Genomic DNA, 16,601 nt, shown 5'->3' with positions numbered 1-16,601 from the left:
CTAAAACATTTTTCTCAACAAATTTTTTGACACATCATTAAAAAAATTACAGTGACAGAAATTCACTTTAAGATTTCTTTAGACATATTAATTAAGAGCTAGCTGTTTCTAACTACATAGTCAATACATGACAGGCTTAAGCACTACTTTCCACAAGCTCTGTCTTGCTTGTATCTAAATCCATAACTTCCTTGCGATATGCTCAATGAATATTCTCCTGTTTTACATTAAGCTTTCCCATGAATTGTAAAGTGCAAGTTTCTTGTAAAGATTTCTTTGGTAGATTATCATCAACTGAATCCCGTAGATTGTGTAATGAAAAAAACAAGTTTATTCAGAGATATTTTCATGGAAAAATTTACATTCTTCATCTCAATCTAGTAAATAGGACAGCTCTGACTCCACTTGTCTTTGTATTTTAACAAAGAAAGGCTCTGATTTCTCTATTGATATTCGGTGGCAACTTTTAGATGGAAGTGGCCATTGCACTTGAGAATAGAGCCAATTAAACTTTTCTTCTTCTTTTCATGAAATTGTTACTTATTCTCAATCACTGTATTCAATTAATTATTTTTAACTTCCTTTGTAGCATATGAGAGGGACGTATAGAAGAAAAGGAGCATCTATTATGAAATCAAATGTTTGTAATAGATCTGCAGTTTATCATGCAATTTTCTCAGTTAGTCAGAATCTTGAGCTGAAGTAGAGTCTCTTATCATTCTACTTGACATGGATTTGGGGTAAAAGACAAGAGTCAAAGTAATTTATTCCATATCATGATCTGATATAGAGACTATAGGAGCAGTAACCAATGGCTTTAACGTTCTGAATAGCATATCAAATAAGCTTTTCATAAGCTCTTTTTTTGACAGCTTTGTTGAGGGATTATTTATATACCATAAAATTAACCCATTTTAGGTGTATGACCTACAAATACTTAATAATTTAAAGTTCTGCAGCCATCAACAGAATTCAGTTTTAGAACAAGTCAATCAACTTTCTAAGGTCCCTTGTGCCCTTTGCCACTTAATTTCTATTCCCATGCTCCAGACCTAGTCACACACTAAGCTATATTCAACCTTTACTCATTTTTCTTTGTCTGAACATAGAGGTTAATTTTTTTGGTGGCATGTATTAAATGTGGTTCATTTTTATTCCTGAATAGTAATTCATCATGTGGTTAGACCTCATTTTGCTTATTCACCAGTTGTTGGACATTTGAATTGTCTTCACTTTTGGCTACTGTGAATAATACTGCTATGAACATTCATGGATAAGTCTTTGAGGGAACATAGGTTTTCATTGTTTTTCAGTACACACCAAAAAGTGGAAATGCAAAATTGCTTTCCAAGGACTGTACCTTTACGTCAGCACCATTTGAAAGGATTCCCATTTTTCTAAGTCCTCACTAATGCTAGTTATTTTCAGTCTGTTTGACATAGCCATTCAGGAGGGTATGAAGTGATATGTCATTTTGCTAGAAAAAGTTCAAAAATATTGCAGATGGATACCAAATCAGAATTTCAAATAATAGCAATGTGCAGAAGCATATTGTCATCTGAGTCAAAAGCAATATCAGTGATTGTTAAAATTTGGATATTTTAATTAACATGGATTTTATTTAATTAATTTTTATTTTTTTAACTATTGCATTAAAATGTATTTATTTTGATCGATGAGATTTAAAGGTGCCTCTTTAACTATTGTGTCAGATGTTGGTGCCCTAATCACCTCTGTATAGTCCTTGAGACTTACTTCAAAAGGCTTTCGGGGGTTCTTGTCCTCCATCCCCCCAAAAAATATATATTTGCCATCTGCAGCTTCGACTGACACCTCTAGATTTTGCATTCCTTCATATTTTTGTGCCATAAGTATACATTAGGAAAAAAGTGGATAAACACTGATCTAAGGCAAACTCAGTTAAAAGGTTACATTAACATTTCCTAGTCAAAGTATAATCAGGAAGAGTGATCAATAATATCTCTTATGGATGCAAAGGATTAGTTCATTTGTTGTACTGCCACAAACTCCAAAGTTACATGTGCCAAGAAGCAAAGAGATGCATTCTTGGATTCCAGGAGAATGGTGTGTGGGTTTCAATATTCATGTGCTAGCCCATTATTTATGTCACAACAGAGAGTAGGTATACTACCTCAAGTAGATCACTGTGTTTGTCTTTCAGAAATATACATACTAGGCAGCAAAGGTAGACATTATAGGATTGTATATCAAAATGTCAAAATGACACACACACTTCCAGAAATGTAGGGAATAATTTTAGAGAGACCACTGAGTTCTTACTTGGTAAGGAAAAATTTTCACTAATGACACAAGGAGTACGTGTTTATATAAATATGTAAATGGGAATGACATTACCTTGGTGCTATGTCAGGGTAGCAGAGATACAGAGGGCTGCCAGAAAGATACATGTGAAGTTATAGGCTTTTCTTTCATGTCACCTTTTCTGGGCAAAGCACTTCATAAAAAGGGGGGGAGGGTAAGGTGGCTTGGGAATGCATGATGTGCATTCATGAGAGCTTCAAGAAGATTGTAGAGGGATTTGAAAGAAAAATTTTAAATAACAGTGGTGCGCAGAGCCATCTTCAAATCAGAGGTAAAAGGGTAAAAAGGATAAATTGGTAATATTTTTAAATTTGGACATTTCATTTAATATAGATTCTACCCTATAAATTTTGTTACAACTGCATTAAAATATTATTTATCTTAATAGCTGAATTGGGTGCCTCCTTAAATTTTGCAGCCAAGATCAGTGCCTCCCTCGCCTTACCTTAGTCCTTAGTAGGTCCAAAAGGCTTTCAGGGTTCTCTGGCCTTCATCCTAAGAATACTAAGGAGAAAAGCCTGTAGATGGAACCATGTGGAGCTTTATTTAAGGGGGGATTCTTTGTATAAATGAATGTGCTAAGGAAATGAGAAGGAAGCCATATTATTGCCCCAAGAGATAGTTAAGCTTAAAGCAATTAAAGGCCCAGAAATAACTTAGAATGTAGCCTATTACCACTTGCACAAAATGTGCCAGTGCTCTGCACAACACTGTGGACCATACCAACCCAAATATATATAAACACAGGGTATAATTATTAAAATAAAATAATTTATACTCTAGATTGGGTGGTGTCTTTAATAGGTTGATTCTTGTGGAAGTCAATCTTTTCAGAAAGTATGGATATTGTATATTTTCCACCTATATAGTTAGGGTGATGAACTTCTTGATATGAATTTGGAAGTATCTTCTGATATTTAAACTTTGTTTTCAAAGTCAGGCAGATCTATCTCTATTTATCTAAAGGCCCTTACAACATTAGGATCTGTTACTAGAGGTATTTGCTTTAAAAGGTAAATATTGATGGTAAGGCCCTGAACATGACCTTAAAGGAAAGTGTTAGGTACATTCTCAAAGATATACATTAGTGACTGTCCTTTTCCTTGCTATTAGTAACTAATTTATGGGATTATTTTGAGATAGAAAATACCCCTATCCCCATGTAGTTTTTATGAAAGGAGATTGTGATTTCTCTGGCATTGCTGTTCCTTTGATAATGAAAAGACACACACATTGAGCCAGCCCCAGAGAGCTTGAACACAAGGGGAAAAAGTGAAGAGTTAATATTTCATACTTAATATTTTGATCCACCACTGAAAGTTAATGCCTTGCATAAAATGAAAATATAAGAGATGCTCTGGTGGAAAGGTGAGAACTAAAATAATTGGCTCTCCTACTAACTGGGAGCTTTCAATCATTCACTTAATCTCTGATCCTCAATTTCCTCATCTGTAAGGTGGGTATCAGAATACTTCCTGAACATGAAAAGTTTATTCAAAAGGAAAATTAATAAACACAGTCAAGTTGGTGAGTTACCACTGAATTTATTCACAAGGCTTTGTCTACAAATTTCCCCTTCTTTCCTGATTGACATCCCCACCGCCACACACACACAATGAAATTATACAGGACAAGTGTACTGCCATGGGCTGAATATTTGTGTCCCCCCGAAACTCGTACGATGAAATCCTAACCCCCAAGGTGATGATGCTAGGAAGTGAGCTATGGGGAGGTGATGATTGGGATTAGGGCTCTTATAAAAGCAGACTTGAGCTCCCTTGCTGCTTCTGCCATGTGAGGTCACAGTGAGAAGACCACAAAAGAAGGGGATTCTCTCTAGGTACGAATAGGCCAGTGTAATTATCTTGGACTTCCCAGCCTCAGAACTGTGAGAAATAATTGTCTCTTGTTATAAGCCACCCAGTCTGTGCAGTCTTGTGACAGCAGCCTGATTGGACTAAGACAAATACTGCTCCACTTCCTTGTGCCATTGAATCCATGAGAAAACAAAACATTTAGCAGTGCAGGTGACATCCCTTTCAGCTGCCATTGCACAAATGTTGCTTGCGTTTATATCTGTGGTAGCAAAACTGCCTCAAGTTAAAACTCTTTGAAGGGCATCCCAGCTCCTTATTCCCTGTTTGATCACTTGTGGATTTTCTTGCTATTGCATTGCAGTTCAAATTCTACCTGGGCCCAGAGCACCTGCCTTCACTGCCTCACGGGTGGTGTTCCTGAGGGCACTTCCCATTCTGCATGCAAATCCCAGTCTGTTTCCTGAGATAACTCAAAGTAAAACATTTTATGAAATGATTTCAATTAAAACACTCTGAGGAAGGATTTAAGATAGTGGAGTAGTATGGAGACCCTTAGGTTGACTCCTCCCTGAAAGGCAGCGAGATCAGCACCAAACCATTTTGAGTACCTAGGAAATATATCTGAGGAATAACACAACAATCTTCATAACTTGAGCCATGGAACTTGGCAGGTACCAGGTACAGTGAGTTGAAATGGGGGAGAGAAGAGCCGTAGAGAGAGGGAGCCATTTTCACACAGAAAGAATAGAGGAAGAGAAAGGGGGACAGAGTGGTGCATTGTACCTTCACTTGTGGGGTTTTTGTATTTGTCCCAAATTTATAGATGTGTGAAAGATGGGCTGAAGGGGGTTTATGCCATCATCCTGGAACCAGAAGTAGAGTGATAGAGTTTTGATCCTAGGATATTAAATGGGGTTTGGGCAACTATCATATCCTTTAAGCTCTTCTCGAATGAATTGATCTCAGATAAATCATGGCCTCCCTGTAAAGTTATCACTGTTCCAGTATGAGTAATATTTTCGTAGCTATAAATAAGCACCTATAATTGTTCTTTGGAATCTGGCCATTCTTAGGTTCTTTGCCTACCTTGTCCTTTATGCCTGCTTTTTCCTACCTCATCTCTACCTCAGGGATGCTTGGGTGGCTCAGTCAGTTGAGCAGTGGACTTCGGCTCAGGTCATGATCTTACTGTTCGTGAGTTCAAATCCTGCATGGGGCTCTGAGCTGACAGTGTGGAACCTGCTTGAGATTCTCTCTCTCTCTCTCTCTCTCTCTCTCTCTCTCTCTGTCCCCATCTGTCTGCCTCTCCCCCAGGCGTGCTTTCTCTCTCAAAATAAATAAATAAACGTTAAAAATAAATGAATAAGTAAATAATTAATAAACCTCATCTCAGTCCCCCTTTAGGTAAAATTCCAAAAAGAAAAGCCTCCTTGTTTAACATTTTTCATTCAACCATATTGAAATTAGAGTAGTAGGGGTGGCATCAGTATCTTGGCAGCGGAAGTTGTTCTTTTTCTCTCCCCTTCAATATATGTCTAATTGGACAACCATGAATAAATGAAAGTACCTCTACCCGGCATACAAGGAGACTGAGAGATCCATCCAGGTGCCTCCAAAGTGGGTGGGTTGAGAACCAGAGAGGCTATGGGGCCAAGGGAGGTGCAGCAGCAGGAGCGGCAGTGCTGGTACCGGCAGAGGAGGCAGAGGAGGCAGAAAGCACAGGTGGTAAGTGAAGTCCTCCCGACTGCTCAGGTGCAGCTGGAGGGGCCTGTTGCTCTTCAGCAGCACCTGGGTTTCCCGGAAGAGAACTCTGCGACCGGGACAAAGGATGGAAAGGGAAGAAGGCAGAGAAAGCGAATTGACAGATGTGTTCTGCTGTCTGCCTTGGTATTTCAGGAAGAAGTTTGGGACCTCTGAGATACCTTCCACCCATCCCAGTGTCCTTGGGCACACCCAAAGACCCAACTGCTAAGCTCCACAATCCCTTGGAAACAGAAGTAAAGTTTCTCATTGCCAATCTGTTTAACTGTTACAATCAAAGTAAACAAAGCCCTTCCTACATAAGAATGGTGTTCAAACTTCAGGTGAGATGGCAAAGGCATATTTCACCCACTATGAAAAATATACTAATAGGGTATCACACAGAAAAAAAGGACAATTCTCCAGCAACCAAATTCAAAAACAAAGAATATTGTGATCTTATTGATATATAATTTGAAACTTTTTTTAATGAATAAATCAATGAGCTACAAGAAAACTTAGAAGGCAGTTAAGTGAACTCAGGCATGAAATTAATGAACTGAGGTACTTTACCAAAGAGACTGAAACTATAAAAAAAGAACCAAACAATTTCTGGAGTTGAGGGACTCAGTAAATGAGATGAAAATCCATCAGGAAGTATTGGAAATATAACAGGTGAGATGGAAGAGAAAATAAGTTATCTGGAGCATATGAATTTAGAAATGATTAAAGTGGAAGAGGAGAGAGAACTAAGATTTCAAACAAAAGAAGAAACCCTATGTGATGTATTAGAAAAGCCAATAGAAGAATAATGCATATATCAGAAGGAGAAGAGACTAAAGGGGCAGAGTTTATTTAAAGAAATAATTTGCTGAGAGTTTCCCAATCCTGGGGAGGGAGTAATATACAAGTTCACAGAGCTAATGGAACACTTTATTATCTTAGTGCAAAATGACAGTCTCAAAGACACATTATAATGAATATCTTTATTAAGATAAAGAACTTTAGGGGCAATGGGAAAAAATAATTAGCCCACAATAGATATCTCCCCCTCAGGCTATCAGCAGATTTCTCAGCAGGAAGTCTGAAAGCCAGGAAATAATGGAGTGACATATTCAAAGTATTATAAAATAAACAAGCCAGTCATGAATACTCTATCCACCAAAGGTGTTCAGATATGAAGGAAAATAAGGGATTTCCCAGACAAACAGAAGCTGGGGGAGTTCACCACCTATAGACCTACCTTGCAAGAAATGCAGAAAGAACTCTTCCAGCTGAAATGCAAAGGCACTAGTGACACACAAAAAATGAAATCACACAAAACTCTGATAAAAGTGATACGGACAGTAAAAAATTGGAAGATTAACTTTGTTTAAGAATAATTTGTAAAACAATTATAGAGTAAAAGTTAAAAGGAGAGAGCATTCGAAATAATGATAGACACTACAATTGGTTAGTGAATTCATTGCATCATAAGAGGCAATTTGTGACATCAAAGACGTTAAAGAGGAGGAGGGAAAGGGTGGAACCATCATAGGTAAATAAATATGAATTGTTAGCAAAAGAAAAAAAACTAGTAAGTTTTATGTGAGGCTCAAGACAATCATGAAGCAAAAATCTAGAGCATGCAGAAAACATTAAAAAAAAAGAAAGGAAGAAAAGCTAAGGGGTGCCTGGGTGGTTCAGCAGGTTAAGCCTCTGACTCGGTTTTGACTCACAGTATTTGAGTTCAAGCCCCTCATTAGATTCTGCACTGATAGCACTGGAGCCTGGTTGGGATTCTCTAGTTGTCTCTCTGCTCCCTCCCGTGCTCATTCTCTCTCTCTCTCTCTCTCTCTCTCTCTCTCTCTCTCCCTCTCTCTCTCTCTCTCCCTCTCTCAAAATAAATAAAGAAATTTTAAAAAGAAAAAAAGGAAGACTAAGCAAGTAATGAGAAAAACCACCAAGGTACAAAGGTAGATAGAAAGAGAATAAAAAAGAACCAATATAGATAGAAAATAACCAGAAAGCAAAAGGTAAAAGAACACTACTAATCCTTACATATTAATAACTACCCTAAATGTAAATGGATGAACTTACTAATCATACAGCACACAGTGGCTGGTTGGATGAAAAACAAACCCAACTACATGTTGCCTAAAGGAGCTTTATATATCAGCTCTAAAGACATACATAATTTCAAAATGAAAGGATGGAAGATGATTTGCCAAGCAAAACACAAAAACAAAAACAAAAAACAAAAAACAAAAAAAAGAAAGTAGGTACAATACATATATCTTATATCTTATATATCAAAAGAAATGGATTTCAAGTTGAAAGTGGCTGGGGCACCTGGGTAGCTCAGTCAGTTACATGTCCCACTCTTGATGTTGGCTCAGGTCATGATCTCTTGATCTTGAGATCAAGCCCCTCATCAGGCTCCATGCTGACACTGTGAAACCTGCTTAGGATTCTCTCTCTCTCTCTCTCTCTCTCTCTCTGCCCCTTCCCCACTAGTGCACTCATTCTCTTTCTCAAAATAAATAAATCAACATTTAAAAAAAAGTAGTAGCAGGGAAGCCTGAGTGTCTCAGTCAGTTAAATGTCAGACCCTTAGTTTCAGCTCAGATCATAATCTTACAAGGTTTAGGCCCATGCCATGCTCTGCATTTGTGGCACTGAGCCTGCCAGGGACTCTCTCTCTCTCTCTCTCAAAATAAATAAATACATATTTTTTAAATGTGGTAGTAACAAGAGACAAGAAGGTCATTATATACTGGTAAAGAGGTCAGTACATCAAGAAGATATAAAAACCACAAGTATTTGTACTACCAACTTTTAAGCACTGAATCTAATAAGCAAATACTTACAGATATTAAGGGAGAATTGTACAGCAATCCAGTAGTAGTAGGAAACTTCATTACTCCACTATCAGCAGTAGATACCTTATCCAGACAGAAAATCAAAAGGAAACATTGAAATGGAACCATACCTTAGAAGAAATGAACTTAAGAGACATCTATGGAACATTCCATCCAATATCTGCAAAGTACACATTCATTTCATTATTCTACAGCATAGGTTATAAAATAGGACAAAAAAAATCATAGAAAATTTCAGACTATCTTCTCTATGTATGAAACTGACAATAAGAAAGTTAAAAGATCCACAAATATGTGGAAACTGAACAGCACACTTCTGAGTAATGAATGAACCAAAAATAAACCAAAAGGAAAGTAAAACATTACCTCAAAACATATTAAATGGAAATAAAACACATGAAACTTCTTTTTAAACAACATATCATATCTTATGGGATGCAGAAAAAACTGTTCTGAATGGAAACTTAATAACAACAATCACATATCAAAAAATTAGTAAGACATCAAATAGACTAATTTTACAGCTTGGAGAACAAGAAATTAAGCCCAAAGTTAGAAGAAGGAAGGAAATAATAAAGACCAGAGACCAGAGCAGAGATAAATAAAATGTGTATAAGGAAAACAATAAAAAGAAAAAACAACACTAAGCTCTGGTTCTTAAAAGATCAACCAAATTTCAAAACTTTAGCTAGACTAGCTGAGAACAAAAGAGAGATGCATCAAATAAAATTAATGATGAGAAGAAGACATTTCAGTTGACACTACAGCAATAGATAGGAGTATAAGAGACTACTATAAACAATTGTATGCCTGCAAATTACAAAGCCTAGAAGGAATGGATGCATTTCTAGACACACATCACCTACCAAGACTGAATCAAGAAAAAATAAAAATATGAACAGACAAATGAAGAGTAACGACATTGAATCAGTAATCAACCCAATAATAATAATAATAATAATAATAATAATAAAACAGGAGCAGGTGGCTATACAAGTAAATTCCACCAAACATGTTAAGCAACAACAGCGATTTGCCATAAATTCTTGCATAATATCAAAGAAGAGGGCATTCTTCCCGTCTAATTTTGTGAAGCCCGTGTCACCCTCATACCAAAACCAGATAAGGACACATCAAGAAGAGAAAACTATAAACCAATATCTCTAATGGAAAAATTCTCAACAAAAAAGCAAACCAAATTCAAGAACGCATTAACATATTATACACTTGGACCAAGTGGGATTTATCTCTGGGATGCAAGTTTTCTTCAACACACATAGCTCAATAAAGGTAATATGTCAGTAAAATCAAAGATAACACCATGATTATCTCACTAGACACAGAAAATGCAACTGCTAACACACAGCATCCTTTCATGATAAAAGCCCTTAATAGATTAAGTAGAAAAGGGTTGTATCTAGAATACTAAGAACTATATACATGACAGCCACAGCTAATATCGTATTCAATAGTGAAAGGTTGAAAATTTTTCCTCTAACATCAGGGGCAAGACATGAATGCCCACTTTTACCTCGCCAGTGATACTAGACATCCCACCTCAAGTAATTAGGGAAGGCATGGAAATAAAAGGCATCCAAATCAGAAAGGCATAAAATAGTCACTCTTTGCAGAAGATATGATTTTATATATAGAAAATCCCAAAGAGTCAATTATAAAATTGTTGACACTAGTCAACAATCTGAGTAAAACTGCAGGATACAAATCAATATATAGAAATCAATTTCATTTCTTCATAGAAATAATGAAACATCTGAAAAAGAAATAAAGAAAAGTATTTCATTCATACTAGGCATCAAAAACAAACAAAAAATCTTAGTAACTTTCACTAGGGAAGCGAAAGACCTTTACAGTGAAAACTACAAGACTTTGCTGAAAGAAATCAAAGACATAAGCAAACAGAAAGACAGCTCATGTTTGTGGATTCGAAGAATTAATTTCATTAAATATCCATACTACCCAAAGCTATTGCACTCCAATTCAACTTCTCCCTCTGCCCAGAACACTTGCCTTCACTCCATCATGTGTTATCCCTGAAGGCACTTCCTGGTCTGCATGCAAATCTCAGTCTGTTTCCTGTAAGATCAAAAGCAACACACAGATGCTCACTCTCACCTCTCCTGTGGTACTAGAAGTCTTAACTAGAGTCATTAGTCAAGATGTAGAAATAAAAGGCATCCAAGTCATAAAAGCAGAAGTTAAATAGTCACCCTTTGCAGAAGATAGGATTTTATAAAGAGAACATCCTAAAGAATCAATCATAAAAGTGTTGAGACTAATCAACAATCAGTAAAATTACAGGATACAAAATCAATATACAGAAATCAGTTTAATTCCTTTACAGTAAAAATAAAACATTTGAAAAATAAAGAAATAAGGAAAAATATCTCATTCATAATAGTATCAAAAACAATAAAATCTTAGTAAATTTAACCAGGGAAATAAAAGACCTGTACAATGAAAAGTACAAGACTTTGCTGAAAGAAATCAAAGAAGACATAAACAAATGGAAAGACATCTTGTGTTTCTGGATAAGAATTAATTTCATTAAAGGTCCATACTACCCACAGGCAGCTACATTTTCAACGTAATATTCATCAAAATAGCAAAAACATGTGTTACAGAAATAAACAATCCTAAAATTTATGTTTCAATGTTTAACTGTGATATGTATAGTTTAGACCTATTCATGTTTATCTTACTTATTAGTTGAGCTTCATGGATGTGTAAATTACTATTTTTCATCAAACTTGAGAAGTTCTTGGCCACAATTACTCCGAAGATTTTTTTCTGCTCTTTTTCTCTCCTTCTGTTACATATGTTGATATGCTTGATATATTCTACAGTTCCCTGAGGCTATGTTCAGTTTTCTTCATTCTTTGTTTTTCTGTTCATTTCATTCTTTTCTCTATTGATCTGTCCTCATGTTCCATGATTCTTTTTTTATCTGTCAGGTCAAACTTGTAGTTTAGATCTGGTGACTCACAAATGAATGTATTTTTTTATAGCTGTTTTCTTTGCTAATCCAGCATGTGGGTCCATTCAGAGACAGTTTTTATTAATTGCTCTTTTTTTTATTGAATATGTGTTACACTTTCCTATTTTTTGGAACATGGTACTTTTTGTGGAAAATGGAAATTTTTTGATAATACATTCTCTGGATTTTGATCTTGTTCAAGAAGTGGTTGTTCTGCTTTTTTGCATTGTTTTATTTATTTAATTTATTTATTTATTTATTTATTTTGTATAGTGATTTACTAGAGTGAATTCTTATGAATTAGAATGTTTATCCTTTATGTCTATTCTGTTTAAACCACAAACTTACTGGACAGAGTGCAGAGCCCATGAAAAACAGGTCACAAAACTGTACTTGAAGAGCGAACCCCAGGACCCGTCATTCCCCCTGATACAGTGCTATGAAGTCCTTGCCAACAGTGACTAAACTGAGGGGGATAATGGCAGATAAATGTTGATTGGTGCTTATCATGAGTATTACACTTGTGTCAAGCATATAGTAGAATTGGAGAAAGTATGGGGCGCGTAGGTGGCTCAGTCGGTTAAGCCCCCGACTTCAGCTCAGGTCATGATCTCATGGTTCGTGAGTCTGAGCCCCGCACTGGCCTCTGTGCTGACAGCTCAGAACCTGGAGTCTGCTTCAGATTCTGTCTCCCTCTCTCTCTGCTCTTCCCCCACTCACACTCTGTCTCTTTCCCAAAAATAAATATTTAAAAAATCAAAAAAAAAAAAAAAAGAATTGGGGAGAGTGCCTAATCCTTCAAAGCTTTGTATTTACTCCTTGTAGATATGGATTTCTCCTCTCAACTTCTCAGTTGTTCACATACATGTATTCTCATTTCTGTTTGATAAGAAACAGCACAAAGACTTAAGACACCAATAGTAGTGCCATTGATGTAGAAACAACCTAATAATTATACTCCTTATCTATGGGCATTAGAGAATCATGAGTGGGACAACAAATAAATACATCCCTATTTTCTGGTATAATTCAAAAGCAGAGACTTTGATCCCTGCCCAATAGCTCTGAATAGCACCCAGCTTCTTGAACCATTTACCATCCATTATTTGTGGGAAATGTATCGATGATTTTTACTAGATTATTGGATGATTTACTGCTCAATATCAGCCTAATCCCTCCCTCTCAATGAGTTCCTGATTATGGGAGCTCTGCTAACTGCTGAATCATTAAATCTCCTCCTGGAAAATTTAGTCTTTATCTGTGTCCTTCTCCATCAGCAGCAACAGAATTATTCCTCCCACTAGCTTTTATTTCAGAAGTTAACTCTTCATTTCGAAGAACTAGTATAGTGAATTTATTTATTCTTTACTGAGAGTGAAAATCTTTTCCTTTCTCCATTCTAGGTTCTTTGGATGGTCTAATAAATAAAATGACATAAAACAGATTAACAGGAAACAAATTTAATTATATACGTATGGGAGCCCCACAAAGGCATACAGAGTCCAAAACAATATGACAATTGAGGCTTATATACCATCCTAAGAAGAATGAGGTAAAAGGGTAAGGTATTCAAAAAGGGGGAAGACAATTCACAGGAAGTTGAGAAGAGCTCACTTTTGGTTAACAGATGTTTGTCCTGCCATGTGGTTGGAGTTTTTCAGAAATAAAAAGTTATATGTGGGAGTAGCTCTCTTCATGGTAAAGGCACCCTCATCTAGATTCTTTTAAGAACTTAGGAAAATATAAAAAAGATTCTGTGTCTGCTCATTCTTAATTGCCTTCAGCTAAAAAAATTCATATGCAAAATTGGTACTTTTAGAGGTGACATAGTATGCTTCCTTTCTCCTGTCTGAATGGTACAAATCAAAAAATTTTTTCTAATGTTTATTTATTTTTGAGAGAGAGAGAGAGAGAGACAGAGCATGAGTGGGGGAGGGGCAGAGAGAGAGGGAGACACAGAATCTGAAGCAGGCTCCAGGCTCTGAGCTGTCAACCCAGAGCCCAATGCGGGGCTCGGACCCACGAACTATCAGATCATGACCTGGGCTGAAGTTGGATGCTTAGCTGACTGAGCCACCCAGACACCCCTGAACTGTACTATTTATGCAGTTTCAGATATTTGGCAATGTTCTAAACACTAGGCTAATTGTATGTAAGCTATCAGTTCTTATGTATGAAACAAAAATATACTGCAACTCTTTGCTTAGACTTTCAATAAACTGAACCATTATATTATTTTAAATATTTATTTAGAGATTTAGGAACATATACTAAAAGAAAGATATAATTCGCCATGATAGTAATTATACTAGGATCTAATAAAAGTAGAATATAAGATGATATAATTATATTTATTTTATGAAATGATCAAGATGTTACAGGCTCATAGTTCTAGTTTTGGTCCCAAGATATGGAATTGACTACTCTTAGGGAGCCACTGCTTCTTAACACTGGGGGTTAATATTAGAACCAATGGGTATGGAGGTATAAATTGGGTTGTTTCTTTAAACACAAGAGGGCAAAGAAGAGATCCCTTAAATAACTCTAGTGACAGAATAACTTATCTCCTCTCTGTTCCTCCATCCTTGCCTGTCTGGTCCCCGACTTCCTTCCTTGGATGTGAATTCATGTTGATGATTGCAACTAACTTGCAGCTTTCATAAGTCTCCTTTGTAAATAGACACTATCAATCCCAGTTTTTCCAGTAACAGTGTGACTATAAAAATATATTTCTAAACAATCACTTGTTTCCCTTTTTCCTTTAATGACTCTTGGCCCAGGCTTCCTGGAATTGCTTTTGAATTGTGTGAGTCTGAAGTTCTTCTTTTGTCAGCCTTCCAATGACCAACTCTTATGGGAAATAGAAAAAAAGTACACTTCAGAGTCATCTGGAAGAACCCCCAAGTCAACTAAAACCTCAGTGTTCATAAGTATCAAAATAAGATTTTCTCATAAGGCTACTGACTGATAATAATGAAAGGCAAAATATATCCATCAATGATGAGTCACAAAGTTTAATTTTCACTATCTACATATGATCCATAATTTGAATGTTTTCTTTCATACTTTGTGCTGTTGTTCACATGGTCATTATTGACAATTTAACTGCTCACATGCAATTTATCAAGTATCCTGGAATACATTCATATCTGTTAGCTCATACTTGTACCTTCTCAATTACTCTAAACAAGTTGCAAGTTAGGAAATAAAACAAAGTTTAAATTACAAGTTACCAAAAACCTTATGAATAGATAACTCATACCCAGAAAGTATATAAAGAAAACTTCTATAAACATGCTAAAAGCTAAAATATTGTACTTCAGTTCCAGGGATGAAAAACCCAGCTGTATATGGAGTGGCAAGAGACAAATGTTTCTAAAGCCTATTCAAGTCAAGTTTGTATATTCATTTTTACTGTTTATATAGATATACATATATATTATGTATGATTTCTGATTAAGAGCATTTTTTTGCAATTACATAATTAGTTTTTAATTATTTTTCCTGTGGTTACAAAAATGGAGCACACACACATAAAACTAAGACCCATCCCATGAACAACTGGCTCCTGGCATTGGACCAAACTCCACACATCTCAAATCCAGGATAGTAGCTTTGAGAGCCTGCTGGTTATCAGTGTTTGTGGAGAAAACAAGAAATCAATTTCTTCTCTTAGTATATGACCAACAACTGAAGATACAGGAGGGAAGATAACATAAAATTTTACTAAATTTCTTTCAAATATTTTTTTCTGTCTTAGCAGGCAACTGAAATATGGAAGACATAGACTCATTTTTATTCAAATTTAAAGGATATTATTTTCACCGCCCAGGACTTGATATAGGCTTTCTAGAAACATTAAATGATTTTGAAATCAGAGAAGATGATGTCTTCATAGTCACATACCCCAAATCTGGTGAGTTCTGTATTCTAATAGCTAATGTAAGAATAAAATGATAACTTTTTATAATATGGTAACTCAGTCTTTTTACCAATATTATATAGAGACATAGACACTTAATCTATTAGATAGTATAGAGTTAAATGAATTTTGTATCCTATGAAATAATGTCTTTTATAGTGTAGCTATAACTTTTTTTTTTGTCAAGGAAATGGAAAAAATGTTGAAGTAGATAAATTGAAGATGGCCTGTCAAACACTAAATGCTGAAGTGGGCTGGAAAACAATGCAGGAATATTTACCATTTAGGTAGCTGCTTCAGACATCATCAAGATAAAAAAACTTCTGCACAGTGAAGGAAACAATCAGCAAAACTAAAAGGCAACCAACAGAATGGGAGAAGATATTTGCAAATGACATATCAGATAAAGGGTTAGTATCCAAAATCTATAAAGAATTTATCAAACTCAACACCCAAAAAAACAAATAATCTAGTGAAGAGATAGGCAAAAGACATGAATAGACACTTCTCCAAAGAAGACATCCAGATGGCCAACTGACACATGATAAGATGCTCAATATCACTCATCATCAGGGAAATACAAATCAAAACCACAATGAGGTACCCCCTCACACCAGTCAAAATGGCTAACATTAACAACTCAGACAACAACAGTTGCTGGCAAGGATGTGGAGAAAGAGGATCTCTTTTGCACTGCTGGTAGGAATGCAAACTGGTGCAGCCACTCTGGAAAACAGTATGGAGGATCCTCAAAAAATTGAAAATAGAACTACCCTATGACCCAGCAATAACACTACTAGGTATTTATCCAAGGGATACAGGTATGCTGTTTCGAAGGGGCACATGCACCCCCATGTTTATAGCAGCACTATCAACAATAGCCAAAGTATGCAAAGAGCCAAAATGTCCACTGATGGATAAAT

The 16,601-nt window shown here is 36.0% G+C and overlaps 1 protein-coding gene across 2 annotated transcripts in view; it reads left to right on the top strand.

The window, feature by feature from the left end:
- LOC106968336 (amine sulfotransferase-like) overlaps positions 1-16,601 on the top strand; it is a 65,228-nt gene that overhangs the window by 25,623 nt on the left and 23,004 nt on the right. The window contains exon 2 of one of the 2 annotated variants that reach the window (XM_027057041.2): positions 15,520-15,672. In XM_027057041.2, the coding sequence (XP_026912842.1) occupies positions 15,531-15,672 (142 nt within the window). In that variant the 5' untranslated portion in view covers positions 15,520-15,530. Of the gene's footprint in view, positions 1-15,516; positions 15,673-16,601 lie in introns of both variants that reach the window. The other variant, XM_027057039.2, reaches the window with a different exon arrangement.

This window comes from Acinonyx jubatus, chromosome B2 (genome assembly GCF_027475565.1).
Source record: "Acinonyx jubatus isolate Ajub_Pintada_27869175 chromosome B2, VMU_Ajub_asm_v1.0, whole genome shotgun sequence".
NCBI lineage: Eukaryota > Metazoa > Chordata > Mammalia > Carnivora > Felidae > Acinonyx > Acinonyx jubatus.
This window is presented reverse-complemented; position numbering and strand designations above follow the sequence as displayed.